Here is a 15,899-nt window from a genome sequence, read left to right as displayed (position 1 = left end):
GTCGCTGATTTGTGAAATTGTTCGGCGTTTTCCATTATAACTGTCGTTCAGGCAACGGAAGATAAAAACAGACAAACGCTGGGCCCCAGAGCGACACTGACTGGAATAGCGTCATTTACTATCAAGTGAAAATGTGTTTATGTTTGGTAAACTAAATAGGTATTACGCGTCCAGTGTGTAGTGTAGGTACCTAGGAATTGTGAAACTAATAGGTACCATTCATATCATTACGTAATTATTCCCATAGAGTTAGTCTCGAAAACACTGAAGCTTCTTTTAGTAGTTGCTACGCTACACTTTTTATTATAATACGTGCAACGGGACAGCGATAGTTTTTCGCGCAACAAAAAAGGTGTCGCGCGTGCCATACTACGGAGGCTAATTGAGATTCAGGTACCTAGTGACGGGTTTCTAGCCTGAACCTCTCAATCTGCACATGACATTATTTATCGCAACACTCAAATCGACAAACAACGTGACAAAGAGCTTTATTTTTACTACGCTTTTTTTAATTATGCAGTAGAGACCTGCAACCTTATTTTTAAGGTAGGGGTAAAATATTAACTGCTCCTAACGACATCTGTTGATGTAGTTAAAAAAGTGCCATGAAGCGCCATCTATTGTCGAGCAGAAATAAACAATAATATCTACTATTCACGTATAGATGGCGTTTTGTAAAATTAAGAAAGGGAAGGATACACACGGCAACTAGTTATAGGTATGTAAGCAACATAATTACATTTTAAAAGTGCGACAAGCCTTCTGATAACAGCTTCAAGAACAATATTCACAAATTCTCCAAATTAGAAGCATCAGCTTCATAAGCTGTGTGTTCAAGAATTAAAATAATAATATATATAAAAAGACAACAAAAAAATTGTTTAAAGTGTATATTTAAAGTTTTAAACCCCAAACCACTACCAACAAAAGTATAAAAAAAGAATATCTTTATCAATCACAGATGACAATTATATAAGAAAAAATAATAAAAAAGAAAAAGGACGTACATATTTCATCACAATGTTCTTAATATTTAAGTGACATTTCACTAACTACAGGTAACAGTTATTTGAGCAAATAACGGCGTTTAGGCACCACAAGGAAATGAAATTGTAAATTGAATGTTTATAATATAGGCAAAAATCACGGAATGTCTAATATACATAGCACCTTAAATTTTAATTGGATTCCTTAAATTGCGCCAAGTAGAATACAATACTCACACATTACAAATGATTTAAAGCAGATTTATTTTAACTTCATTTCACAAATTGAATTTAATGGTCCTGTATTTTCATATTAACTAAAAAAATTAAATTTAACTTTAAATTCGATGTAGAATAGTCGATAGAATAGTAAAAAATTTTTTATTCTCTACCTAACTTACACAAAAATGTCATTCAATCGTAAGCAGCCCAATTTTTAAGAATGCTTATATAATAATTACTGAATTAGTATTAATTGACATTATATTAGGATGATCAAAGATCGTAATATTTCAGATGATTTACCTGTAATTCATTACTACTTAAAATAATAAACTAACATTTATAAAATAATTTAAATGTATAAAATAAATGTCATAGAAATCAGATCATTTTGTTTGCCAGTAAAAGTCATACTACCTATAGTTCATTTTTATACATAAAATTTGTGACAGCCACGTTTTCGTTGTTTTTCACCGCAAATAAAGTTTAAAAACAAGTAAATAATGCGTAAACAACATTATTTTTATTAACTTTTGCCGTATAGTTCAGCGGAGCCGCGGTTCATGCGATACGACATCATCATGGCGGTGTTGTACCAGAATTATATTTATTATAGAGGTAGGTTATGACAATTTTGAGTATATTTCAAGCTTGTTATCATAACCTTGAATCTAAATTATAATACAAAGTAACCATACATCAGGATTGAAACGCAAGACTACATCAGAAGTGGGATACAAAATCGAACTTTATAAATAACGGAATGTAAATCTAGAATATTCTCATGGAGTTAGCGCAGCCGTGGTTCATGCGGTACTGCACGTACATCATGGCGGTGTTGTGCCAGTAATACAGCGCGGCAAGAACAAGCAAATGCCACCACTGATGAGAGTGGCCCAAGTAATCCACCTTGCCTGGCACCATGCGCTCGGGAATCTAAATAACAAAAAAAAATAACACGATTGTACTTTAAAAAAAAAAGTGTTCCAAAACGGCGCAGTGTGAAATTTTAAAAGAGGACTAGCTTTTTGACGTTCGACAATCTGAACGCAACCTTCTTTATGTACGCAATGGCAACCATGGTTTGTTAGTGAGGAAAAAATGTCAGAGATTATATTTTATTGTCAAATATTTTTCGTTTCATTTCCATAATATAGATCTTTTTATTTGATTATTTCTCTTCTCTTTTCTCCTTCTGTCTTCTGTAGTGAATAACTAACTTTCCGAGTATACTTTCTACATCTTCCAGCAATATCACTTTAATACCTATTAATTCAACATACATAAATTCGTAACGTAACAAAAATTCGCTTTATAATTCACCTAAGATTAGGTATTTATTCAAATAAGTCGACTTCAACCTTTCAAATGTAGTTGTCACACATACATACGTATTGTCACGTCACATCCCTTGCGGGGTAGAGAGAGCCAACAGTCTTGAAATTACTGAAAGGCCTCGTTCAGCTACGGCTTTTTGGTGAAATTTAGATTCAAATAGTGACAGGTTGCTAGCCCATCGCCTCCAAGAGGAATCCTCAAGTTAATCCCTTAGTCGCCATTTCCAAAATGCCGGAAACCACACGATTGTAATTTGCAAAAGGTTTTTTCTTATCATTTTAACTCTATTTTTCTTATTTCTGTGCTAAAGCTTGGTTAAAAAAAAATATTCATACCCTGAGTGCATAAATTATGAACGCTGTTCCGCTTATGATGTACATCCCTATTACTCTAGGGAAGAACATCTGAAAACAAAAGTAAAAACGGTTAATACTATAGACATTGGTTTTGCATTTTGCAAGTAGAGTAGGGCAAAATACAAGAACGAAAAAATAAAATAGAATATACATACATTATTATAGTATAATAATTATTGGAAAGCCAGATCATTTTATTTTTCATTAAATTTTCAAATATGAATGTTGGAAATGGAAAAAATACCTCGCACTCTTGTACTGTTAAGGATGACAATAATCCTGGCTCAGTCCGGGAGTCAGTCAGGGCCGGGAGTGATCGCGGAGATAACCAATTGACGTGAGCCCAGAAGCGGTCACTCACGCGCATTCACGAAATTATTATCCTTACAGGTACTTATTCCAATATTTGGCATCAAGTTGTACATATATTCGCGGTGGGGTAGGCAGACTACCTCTTTCCACTTGCCACGATCTGTGCATACTTCCTTAGCTTCATCCACATTTATAACTCTCTTCATGCAAGCTCGGCGGTTTCGGGTACTTTTGACCTGACCCTTTACCAGGACGTCCATAAAAAATATAATTATATCAAGTTGTATCTGAAATATATATGACGAACCCCTGGCGACATAAATATTATGTACTTTCCGTTACTGTCGTGAATTATTCCGCAAGAAAACTCAACGACTAGTCCTGCGAGGCTACCGCTCGCGCGATAAACTACCGCCGCCCCGTTTCACATCATAATAAAATTCTATCCTAAATCTTGCTTTGAAGTGAAATTTTGAGAAGCTCATTATAATCCATTTTACCTGGACCATAGGATTGTCGAAGCCCCCCATGACGTAGGTCCAATGCAGCGTGGGCAGCATCCCGTACGCCGCCCAGCCAATGAACACGCACATCTTCATCAGATAAGGCACGTTGAGGCGAGGAATTTGGAGCACCATCGCCACTATGAAGATCAATGTCACGGAGATCATGTAGAATAGCCGCAGCTCCTGTAATTGAAATAAATATATTGTGATTAAACAGAGCACAGTGACTGAGATACGATGTAGATTTGTGTAGATTGAAGTAGTAGTAAAGTAGATTGAAGTTTAAACGACAGTGGACAGGACATATAGCCCGAAAAAGTGAATTGGGAGCATGAAATTTTTTTGTATTGGGTACATAAATATGTTTAAAGAGTATGTCTTAATTGTAGAAAAATACGTTGAAACGTTTTAATACGTTTTATTTAATTTCACAAAATAAAATATAATAATGGTTCCGTCAATAAGCGCGTTTATAAGAGTGCGACCACGATTTGTCCGTTTTAAATTATAAATACATTTTCTGTAATCGATATTTGTTAACTTATCCCATTAAATGTATTAAAAGTACCTATAATAATCTATATAGCAGCGGATATGCACATCGCACACCGAGATATGGAATTCACGTACTATTATGATTATAATCACGTAGCAATTTCACGACATAGAAGTGGTAAACATAAATTAAATAGAAACGGCGCGGCATAAGGAATGAATAAACGGAATCTTTGCTCAGGGCTGGGCTCCCATGGAAATATCCAGAAATAAAAGTTGCCTAGTCTATATAATTACCGATCTATCTATAGGTATGTGAAACTGGAACGTGTTCGGTTCAGTATTGTTTTGTTTACAATTAGGAACTCCTAATGGAACTACAAATCTACTATAATCTTATTTTGCTACAGAACAAATTACAGACACAAGTGACATTTGATCAAAATCGGTTTAGTATGCTGTCGTTTTATATCACGTAAACGATATCATGGATGGACTCCGAAAGCATACTTTCGGAAGAGAGGCAAGATTTCAGACTCGTTATTGGACCCGGCAAATAAATATATACATATATATATACTATATATATATATATATATATATATATATAATACATTACCTATTTCATTATATACTTTATGACACTGACAAAAATCTTAGGTCAGTTGAGAAACTTGACCTTAGATTCCATAGATAGAGTTGTAAACCAATCACATGGTTCAACATGCGCAAGCGCATCTAACAGTATTAATTTCGACATAGACCTGTGTAAAGTCCAGCAATCTGAACCCTACATAGGCCGTAATAAAATACTACTGACATAGCGACATAATAAAGTATTCTGACAATGTTTCATAATGTTACCATAATAGTGTCTGCATCGGGTAAATTCAAAAATATTACAGCACAAATTATAGCTACACATTTATACGACTGTACTGTACACATATAATCAGTAATTATTTCTATTGCTTTGCAAACAAGGACAGTTTTTAAAGTTCCAGAAGACCTTCGGTGGTAAAACAGAAGTAATGAAATTATAAGTATAGCTATTTACGGAAATAATTACATAAAAAATATGTAAATATTTTATTCATGTGAATTTTGAATTATCAGAGAAAAAATATAAAATTAATTAATTAAAGAATAAGGGAACTAATGATTGTGAATTATCTTTCCTCATAAAATCCCTTTATCAATTGATCAAATGCCTTCAATCAAACTGTGTTTCAAACTCACAAAAAGTTTAACTATGTATAGAAGATTACGTCTTCTATACACAGTTGAACTTTTTGTCCAGTTAAATTTGCTTAATAGACTTTATTTTTAAAAGCTACGCGGTCATTGAACTTGGTCTAAAAAGTTCACATTGATTTAGAGAGAGCTTGAACTTGACGGTTATTCATTCATGACACGACACTTTCTCCTTTCATGAACGCAAGTGTTTGTTACGAGTAGGATCAGTAAGAGTCAGCTGAGTTTTATGAGCTCAGTATTTACATGCTTTAAATTAATTTCAGTTTTAAAATTATCCGGGGAAAAGTCGTATTTTTGTCAGTTTGTAATTATTTTTCTTACTAGCTGTGTATTCTGGGTAATGTTTATTTCTAATAATCTACCTATTTCCGTTTGACTGAGAAAGCTCTTTTGTTAAGGTTGTCCAAGCAACACAATTTTGTTCACGAACATTGACTGAACATAGGTCTTATTTTTTAATTTATTCCTTGAATATGGTTACAATAGGTTATAATTATCTAGGTGCAGTTTTTGTGCACACATTCTACCTCTCAAGACGAATAAGAGGACATTTATCTATCTATTGTAAGCCACATTTAAATGTTCAAACATTAAATTGGAACACGTACATACATACATACATATCATCACGTCTATATCCCTTACGGGGTAGACAGAGCCAACAGTCTTGAAAAGACTGAAAGGCCACGTTCAGCTATTTGGCTTAATGATAGAATTGAGATTCAAATAGTGACAGGTTGCTAGCCTGTCGCCTAAAAAAGAATCCCAAGTTTGTAAGCCTATCCCTTAGTCGCCTTTTACGACATCCATAGGAAAGAGATGGAGTGGTCCTATTCTTCTTTTTATTGGTGCCGGGAACCACACGGCACAAATTGGAACACAACCTGAATGAAATCAGTTTTAGGAGTACAGTATCATTTCCCTTTATAATAATCACGACGGTAGTGTAATAACGATACAATCAGAATTATTTATAATCAAAACATTGTATACTATGTTATTAATAGCGGCACAAATATAACACTAAATCTTAAAGATAACCTTGAGATACAACTGTCCCTGCATAACTGTCTAACAAATAGTTACCAGCGTTTAAGTCTTATTAGATGTTTTACTTGACCCCTGCTTGACTCAGTTACATTTATTTATTACACTTGCATATAATTTACATATTTTTAGGTGCAACTATGCCACTGCTTTGCTTATCAAATAAATTCTGGTTACACCATTAGTTTGTTAAAAGTACTTTGAACCAAGTTTTTACAGAAAGTAAAATGTAATTTTTTTACAATATTGCATACAAACTTTACAGCAATAAAGTTATTGATAATTTAATTTAAATAACAAAATAAGTACTTTAAATTCAAGTTTTACAAAAGGCAAAATATTCACAAGAACATTAAATAACTTCATAGTTGTTGTAAAGTGAAATTCGAGCACTGATAGAACATGTAGAAATAATCAAAATAAAAGTTTACAGTAGGAATAAAACGTTGAGTAGTTAAAGAGTTGTAAATTGAAAAATATTCATTGATTAAATACGCATATGTATTCCGTGCAGTATCGAAGCAATCCTTTGATTTGGAAAGTCGCGATTGTAAACAATAACTGTATGTGTCTACACGTTCACAGAACGGCAACAACAAACCGGTTTGGAGAATGTACTTAAAAACGTCGAACTTGTTTTCATTATAGACATCTTGTTTTGCACCACGGAGGTTCCATACCACCGGTGTTTTGCAAATGGCTGCTATCATAACAGATAGTATCAGAAATTGATACCCATTGGGAACAAAATGAATCTATACGAGCACTAGCTGTGCCCGCGACTTCGTCCGCGTGGAATTGTTATTTTGAGCATCATTGAAGCCCTCAAGGATGAATAATTTTCCCCGTTTTTTTTTTCACATAGTCCAGTTTTTGTTTTCTCGATAAAGTTGCAGCGTGATGTTATATAGCCTAAAGCCTTCCTCGACAAATGGTCTATTCAACGCAAAATAATTTTTCATTTCGAATCAGTAGTTCCTAAGATTAGCGCGTTCAAACAAACAAACTCTTCATCTTTATAATATTAGTATAGATTTCAAGACTTCTTGTGAAGTGTGGCTTAGGAAAAACAAAGCAAAGAATATTTATTTTATTAAATCGGCTGTTTATGTTTATAACTATGAAAGGATCGTGGCAAGTGGAAAGATGTAGTATCTGCCTACGTCCGGTGACTATGTATATTTCACCGGAAAATAACAAGAATCGCAAGTTTATAAATTTCCTATGAAGTTTATAAACTTTTATAGGATTCTAAATAATAGATGAATTGTATTATCGTACGTGCATAATAATGCGCAAATACATATATGTAGAACACACCAACCTTAAGAATACTTTATTCGTCTAATATTTTAAAAAGGACACTAACCGACCTTCCGACTTGCTGAAATAAAAGCGCGCAGCCCAAGACGCTGTTTAGAGATTTGATACTTTACATGGATCAAATCTCAAACCAGCGGCTTGGTTCCTTAGGAAGTCTATGGGTACACGCAGAGAAGATCCCGATTTTCCCATGAGAATAAAAAAAATCAGGATATAAATGTAACGTCATGTTTCGTTTTACGCGGGCCCGTACTTTACATTGTCCTTTTTATGATAAGCAAGTTCCTGTAGCTTATAACTTAATAGCGAGATTATCTCTACGAAAATATAATTCCAAACAGGTTACAACTAAAGAGTAGCTCTACTTACAGAATGACACCAAAACGCATAATAGACGCCGGACGTGTATATCGCAAGCAAGGAGAGCGCGATACCAAAGAGATCGTACATCAAGAACTTGTTGTACACATCTTCGCAGCGGCAGGAAAACGTGTGGTATAGCGCCGATAGCGCCATGCATATCTGGAAAATTTAAACGCAATAAGTAAAATAAAAATTTTGTGCATTCGGGACCTAAATAAAGGGAACCGCCTCCAATCGATATCCAAATTTTTTTAAGCCAGTTAATTTCTCAAACCTTCTCCTAAGTGGATCAAATACATTCCTGAAAACTGCATCAAAATCGGTTCAGTGAAACGCGAGATAAAAGCGGACAAACATACACCAAGTCAAATTGAGAACCACCTTTATTTTTTGAAGGCGTTTAGGCGGAGTCTTTATGCTCAATATTCGATCCATTAAGGATCGAATATTGAGCATAAAGACTCCGCCTCGTTTAATGATAAAATAAAAAGACTATATTTTGTCTCCTCGGCATCTCTATTATGTAGGTACTTATTATCTTAAAATGTCACATCATATTATGTGTTGTCCAAGTGCCTCATTTTACTTACATAACATTTTGATTAATTTGGTTTGAATTTAAACAAAGTTCGTTTTAAACTGCCTTTAGTCCAACGTGTTTGGTTAATACTGCCTAGTAAAATATTAATGGTAGCAGATATCTATCCAATCCTACAAAACTTGGAATTGAATACTAAAACGAGCATCCATCTTCACTATTTTAATGTTAGTAGTAAGCTAGTTTCATTGATTCATTTTAATTTTTTAAAGGGCTGCTTAATAATTAGAGTCGATGAGTTTCCATCGACTAATACTTAGCCAACGACGTTTTAAATTATCCGCTCTGTCACTACAATCATTTTAAGCGCAGGTCTCATACAAAATTAATACTTATTGGTGGCTTGGTCTTTGATGGTAGGTAGTAATATTCTAGCAATATTATTGCTAAATTATGAGAAACTTAAAAAATTGGAACAATGTCATAGATTAAAAAGTACAAATTTAGTTTTACAGGGAGGTAAGATGTCGTAGTTTCTCCTTTTCAGGATTCTCACGACTTACTTAGATGGTAAAACTTTGTGAACTGCATCAACTATTTCTTGTTCTTTACTTTTGAAATCGTTTCGAAGTTCTATACATTTGCATATTACAGGTAAATTGTTACTCCCTCTAATCGTAACATTTTCCCTGTTGCACCCTCCGCCGCAATGCTATAGGACCCAGGGTCCGTTTTACCTTACTACTAAATATCTATAAAACTCAGTCAGTGAGCCATATCTTTTTTTTTTACTTTCACTGACGAGAGAGAAAAGCAGGTCGCCCGCGGGCATCAGATGCGCCGCTTTCGAGACGTCGACCAATGGTGTTGAGTGTATTTCGTAAGATGTAGATCTCTGTATGCGTATAGTAGCAGAGGAATGGGCTTTAGTTAAGATTTGTATGTGGCATTTCGCACGCGTAATAGATCTATACTTCTACTGCGATAGTATTACCAAATGTTTATAATAATATGAAGTATTTATTTCTATTTACATTCAAAAGAAAGTGAAGAGAGAAGGGGTAATTTTAATGGATTGTTTCTGAACATATATTTGGAACTTTTCATGGTATAAGTATTAGATATGGAGAAAATGGTCATAACCTACTTTTTGCGCAATATGCGTATAACTGAAGCGCTGTTGATCGCAATACCGCGTAGTTTGGAAAAATATAAAAAGTTTAGAATTTGTCTTTTTTTTATTAAGAGTATTATTATACATCGTTATTTGTTAAGACCTTCGTTATATACGGTCACGTTGGTTGCATAATAATATACTTTTGCATTATTTCAATACATATATAACACATACGGTCATATACTGCTTTGTAATATTAATGGAAAAATTTTCAACGCCAGCTTTTTTTGTATCTACTTAAGCAGCGCTCATCACGTTCCACAAAAAATATAGGTAGGACGTGGATAAAAATAAACTTGTTTCTGATTATAATTCTATTGACCTGTTCATATTATTAGTTAAATACATTTAAATAGGTGATTAAAATAGAAAATACCACAAGATCTATATTTTTTTTCTACGAATTATTGATAATGTTAATTAGAAATACAGTACAGTCGCCTCTAAAGAAACTTTACTTACTTTTGGTTTTGGTTAGTATAAACATGCAGACAATCAGTACAGTCAACCGCATATCAAGTTACCCTACATGGAACTCAATGACGCGATAACAACGGCGAATTCGCAGTGAAATTGCGTAGATTCATATGATTTTGACAGTGCATGAGTTAAGGCGAAAGTATAATCACTTACCAGAAAGCAAGAAAATAATATACCCGCGACGACTTTGTCTGTGACCGTGGCGTGGATGTTTATAATGACGAGGTCGTTTATCGTGAGGAACAATATGAGGAAGAAGCCGAAAATGTGAGTCCAAATGTTCATTGTCTCGTTGGTCCACCAGAAAATGCTAGAACAAATATATACCTAGTTAAATCGACTGTAAATTACTCTTAGGCGTGGTTTCTAGAGCTTTAAAATAGAAGCACTCCAATTCTTTCCCATGGAAGTCGTTAAAGGCAACTTAACTTAATTCATCTACTGCAGTTTTTACAATGATAAAGTTATAGTTTCCCCTGCAAAGGTTGCGCAGTTCAGACAGGAATCGTTTCGTGTAACAACCAGACTTACCCAATCCAAAATCATGGTCAAAGGACGCCTTACAGGATTTTCTCCGGAGAGGTCAGGATGTGACCGGAATTTACGCCAGGAAGAAGAATCAATGACACAAGCCAACATTAGAAAGCAATCACACACTGATTACTATGTGTGTCTGAAAAACCGGCCAAGTGCGAACAGTGCATTGAAAGCCTTTTATTTTTAAACTCATACCATGGCGACAGTAGAAACAAAAGAAAAAAGAACAGGAATACTCCGTCTCTTTCTCTGATGTCGACAAAAGGCGACTAAGGGATAGGCTTTTAAAATTGGGATTCTTCTTTAGGGCGATGGGCTCGCAACCTGTCTTCAAAAATCCCAATTCTATCACTAAGCCAAACAGCTGAATTTGGCCTTTCAGTCTTTTCAAGACTGTTGGCTCTGTTTACCCCGCAAGAGATATAGACGTGATTATATGTATGTACCATGGCATGGAATGGCACGGCGTACCACCATGTGCAGAGCGATTGGCCCTTCCCCATGAAAATTCATCGTTACACGATGCGATACCGCATCTTCAAGTTTCAAGCCATGTGGGTAAGACACGGAAACGATTTCGTCACGATATTTTGATGTTTTTATTTTTTAATGCCAAGTTTAAGTTTCAAGCCATGTGGGTAAGACACGGAAACGATTTCGTCACGATATTTTGATGTTTTTATTTTTTAATGCCAAGTTTAATGTGTAATAAATAGCCCTAAATAAATGTCTCGGCTACCATTAAACCACTTAAATGCGCGAGATGTACAAATGCAAGAGCATTCGATACAAATTTACTAAATTTTTACCTAGTGACATTGTTCAACATTTGGGACAGAGAATATATAAGAATAAAAATACCTATGTTGTTTTGCATCTCTGGCAAAACAACATAAGTATTTTTATTCTTAACCTGTTGAATATAAAACTCTACACTGATTTACACATTACCCGAGATACGATGCAATTACCGTCACACTCTAATTTCCACTATTTATATAATAAAGTACTATGATCAATAAGGAAAGTTTTGCAAACGACCTTTGTTTGTCCTGATTTAGCAAGATAATGTAAATTAAGCCTTTATTGATGTCAAATATCCTTTGTAAGTATATTTGAAATAAGTATTCAGTAACAATGGAATTTCATAAGTAAGAATTGCTTATAAAGTACCTTAATGTGGTGGCTTTACTCTTATTGAATTTGATCCATTAATTTTTGAGTTTATTCAGAATTAAATTAAAAAACACATATTTTTGTTTTGCCTGTTTCTTCTTGACACTAATACAAGACGACAGAAAATCAGGTGATTATGTGGACATAATGAACTAAAAAAGAGTCATATAAGAAAATTCTTGTACAAATTTTGCATAGCACATCTTATCCCTTCAAGCCAAAAGTGAGATACAGCATGTTGCTGATAGTATAACATTGCCCACAACTATAATCACATCTATATCCCTTACGGGGTAGACAGAGCCAATAGTGTTGAAAAAAATGAAGAAGACTACACTCAACTTTTGGCTCAATGATAATATTCAGATTAAAACAGAGAGGTTGCGAGCACATTGCCTTAAAGAAGAATTGCAAGTTTAAAAGTGTATCCCTTAGTCGCCTTTTACGACATACATAGAATAGAGGTACTCTACCTATTCTTTTTTTATTTTGGTGCCAGGAACCACACGGCCCATATAAATAGAAAAATTGTAAGTTTAATTGTTCTGTTAGTAAAAAAAGTATCTTAAACCTTATTTCTAATAGTAATGTTTTATTTGAACAAACCTCTCCCAACACAAATTTGTTGGCAGTAATTTTCTATATCCATCTCTAATAAATGGGTTGTGTTGCAAATACTCTGGTGCTTCTTCATATTTTAACAGTTGTCGGTAATTTATATATTCAATATCCTCTTTTGTCAAGTTATTGTTGTCTTCCAATTTCTTTCCTCTTCTGAGAAGGGCAGTCCCAGAGTTATAATCTGTACTGCATTCATTTTCTACCTAAAAATGGTAATAAGTTTTAATTTTATATGCTTTTATTTCCTCATAAATATTTTTATATATTATTATACAAAAAGATTTTAAAAGCATTTTTCAGACAACTTTTTAATGAAATTGTAAGTTTTTGGTGTTTTTGTTTTGTTTTGACATGTGTATTCTTTCAGATACATGACACTACAAATCTTTATTATTGTATTATAGTAGAAGGTGTATGATAAAATCATTAAAAATTATTCAATCAAAAAATACCCAAGCCATTTCTAAAACTTAGCAGCTATCACTGACTACCAAAGTGAGCATGGCAGAATATTTGTTGTTATCTACAACAAATATGCTTAATCATAATATGGCATAGAATTTTGGAAATGTTAGGGTTAACTAGTGCTCCCTAAAATTCTGTGCATACATACGAAATTCAGACAAAATTAACTAAGAACATTACCACTTCTTACAACTTAATACAAGTAAAAAAAAATAGTGGAAAAATCTTGTAAATTTGTAGGCACATACGTAATAACTTAGGTATTTGCTTTCATAAACAAAGTAATAACAAAAATGTCTAAAAATCGGCGAAAACTTACTTTTTCTATTGGCATAAATTGTACTGTCTCCGCTTGACACTCACTAACTTTTTTGGTCATTGTCAGAGTCATATTTTTATTTGTGGTGGTCAAAATAAACAGAGGAATTATATTTCTTCAGCAAGTCATAGTTGCGAGAAAATATTGTTCAAATTTATGCGACACAAATTCTTATATATACGATTACACTAATAAACATAATGTAAACTCACTGTGACATTTTGATGATTAAAATGTTAAATCTACAATGCCACTACCAGCAAGTTCCAATTTTTTTTATTTTATTTAAAAACTAATTTATCCAACCACCACAAAATCAACACAACCAATAAACAACAACGAAAGTAGTGAACTGAAGTGACAGTGACATGACATGACGGTGCATGATTTGACTGCTGACGTGAGGTGGATTGTTAAGTATTGACAGTGACAGTGACGTTGATTATTCACACTTTTTTTTGTTCATAGCTCTAGATATAAGTCCAAGTAGTGTAGCGGATCTCGTCGATATAATTTATAATATAATTTTTAGATTTACAAATAATCATACTACTATTAATCATAATACTATTTTTATAGTTTATATTGTGTATTGTTACTTTGGATATACTTTAGTTTTTTCTCTTCAATTATAAACATTCAGTCCTTTCAAGACCGTTGGCTCTGTCTACCCCGCAAGGGATATAGACGTGAACATATGTATGTATGTATAAACATGGAGTGTCTTAATAAAAGGAGTGGTACTGTACAAACTTAAATGTTTATTGTACAATTCTGGCCTATATCTTAGGTTGATATAAAAATAAGGGAAGAAAATATGATGCACTCTAGATGAGAGACAAAGATTATAAATATCCATGAGGAGCTTATTTAATATCTCTCTCTCATCTGTGCGTATCTCTTGCTAGTTGCACCCTCTATTACAATGCTTCGAGATCTATCCAAAGGCAACCTTCTATGCTAACGGAATGAGCCACCGGACCTCCCAGGGGATTGGTACCAACATTCGCTATATGACTAAAAGATTGTCTATATAAACCATCAACCTTTTGAGCTTGTAAAAATATGCAAATTGGTTGTAAGCACATTGTGGAACTTGCAACTTATTGCATGGGTTTGTTCACTCTGTATCGCGTTATGAAATAATTGGGATTATGGATAGATTATGTAACTATGAAAAGACATCTTGAGGCAAAAACATATTTTTTGTATGTATGTATGTTTGTAACGCTAAACTTTCGAAAGTTTTCGAACCGTTGGTGTGATTTTAATGAAAATTTAGATGTAAGTATGTAAAATTTAGTTCGTGAGGCATCAAAATCGGTTAAGTAGTTTTGAGATAATCACAGTTTTGTAAATAATAATGCCTAAGTAAGATAAATATTATATTGTAATAAAAATGTAATCTATGTAAAATCTAATACCGCTAGGCGTGCGGTCTAGGTCTTCGGTCCAAGCGGTTCGAACTGATATACCACCGAGTTAGCATATATTATCATGTAAAAAACTCTAATTGATAGAAATCAAAAATCTATCAGAACCTCTAGGACTATTATGGATGCGAAGAATTTATATTCTTATTGCGAATTAAGAAGTTGTACAAAACTTTGGTAGGTATGCCGGAAGTTGTTATACCAAGTTCACACATGTCCTCTGTTAGACCTAGGTTCATCAGATAGAAAAAATATATATCTTGCCTTAATATCGCCAGTTTCGATTTACAATCTTAACTTACTTCCGAACTTCAGATAAAATCTAGAAAATATATGTTGCAAAATTTTAAAAGGTTAGCCGCGAAAGAACGTGCAAAAGGGGAAAAGGTAGGTGAACAAAGTAGTAATTATCTCAAAAACACTTTTTCCTGGAGGGAGTGAGTTTGAAAAAATAGCAAAATAAAGTAGGCAAGTTTTCCTTTACCTACCTTTTGAGAATAGTAAGTACTTAGTCTGACCATTCTACCATGCAAATACATATAATATATTTTTTATAAGATTTTTGAGAGCGATGAGATCCCGTACGCTTTTCACCTGGTGGAAGTTTCAAATTGCAAAAAGTGTGTTAAAATAACTATGTATCGTATTTGTAAACCTACCAAATGTATCCAAAAATAACGCCTCCAAGAACTCCAAGAATTTCTCCTCAAAGGGACGTCATTTCCGGAAAAATCTTTTGTTGCCATCTATAATCCGAAATACAAATCGATAAAACTGCTTTTTACATTATAAATTTAATATTTGATAACGGAATAATTAATAATAACTAAAATTTTCAACGCAGGGAATTGTTATTACGATATATTTTTCTCAAAAATCAAAAATAAAAATAAAGTATAATTAATTGCCAGTATCTAAAATTACAAAAAAATTAAATTTTGAGAACGC

The 15,899-nt window shown here is 33.6% G+C and overlaps 1 protein-coding gene across 1 annotated transcript; it reads right to left on the bottom strand.

The window, feature by feature from the left end:
* Nucleotides 1–913: 913 nt before the first annotated feature.
* LOC106130872 (progestin and adipoQ receptor family member 3) lies at nt 914–13,846 on the bottom strand. The gene is made up of 7 exons (XM_013329806.2): nt 13,519–13,846; nt 12,720–12,937; nt 10,554–10,710; nt 8,212–8,364; nt 3,715–3,903; nt 2,882–2,950; nt 914–2,144 (listed from the first exon to the last, which is right to left on the bottom strand). Exons 1-7 carry the CDS (start codon nt 13,588–13,590, stop codon nt 1,980–1,982), a joined length of 1,023 nt encoding a protein of 340 aa, XP_013185260.2. The 5' UTR covers nt 13,591–13,846; the 3' UTR covers nt 914–1,979.
* Nucleotides 13,847–15,899: the final 2,053 nt, after the last annotated feature.

The sequence above is a fragment of the Amyelois transitella genome, chromosome 14 (assembly GCF_032362555.1).
Source record: "Amyelois transitella isolate CPQ chromosome 14, ilAmyTran1.1, whole genome shotgun sequence".
Taxonomy (NCBI): Eukaryota; Metazoa; Arthropoda; class Insecta; order Lepidoptera; family Pyralidae; genus Amyelois; species Amyelois transitella.
Note: the sequence above shows the minus strand (reverse complement) of the source record. Positions and strands in the feature narration are given on the sequence as shown.

Excerpts from the sequence above, each read along its gene's own strand:
- LOC106130872 (XM_013329806.2), bottom strand. The coding sequence starts at position 13,590 with ATGACTCTGACAATGACCAAAAAAGTTAGTGAGTGTCAAGCGGAGACA. Across the intron at positions 12,938-13,518 it reads AATTTATGCCAATAGAAAAA|GTAGAAAATGAATGCAGTAC; the intron begins GTAAGTTTTCGC and ends TACCATTTTTAG. Across the intron at positions 2,145-2,881 it reads TCATAATTTATGCACTCAGG|ATTCCCGAGCGCATGGTGCC; the intron begins GTATGAATATTT and ends TTTGTTATTTAG.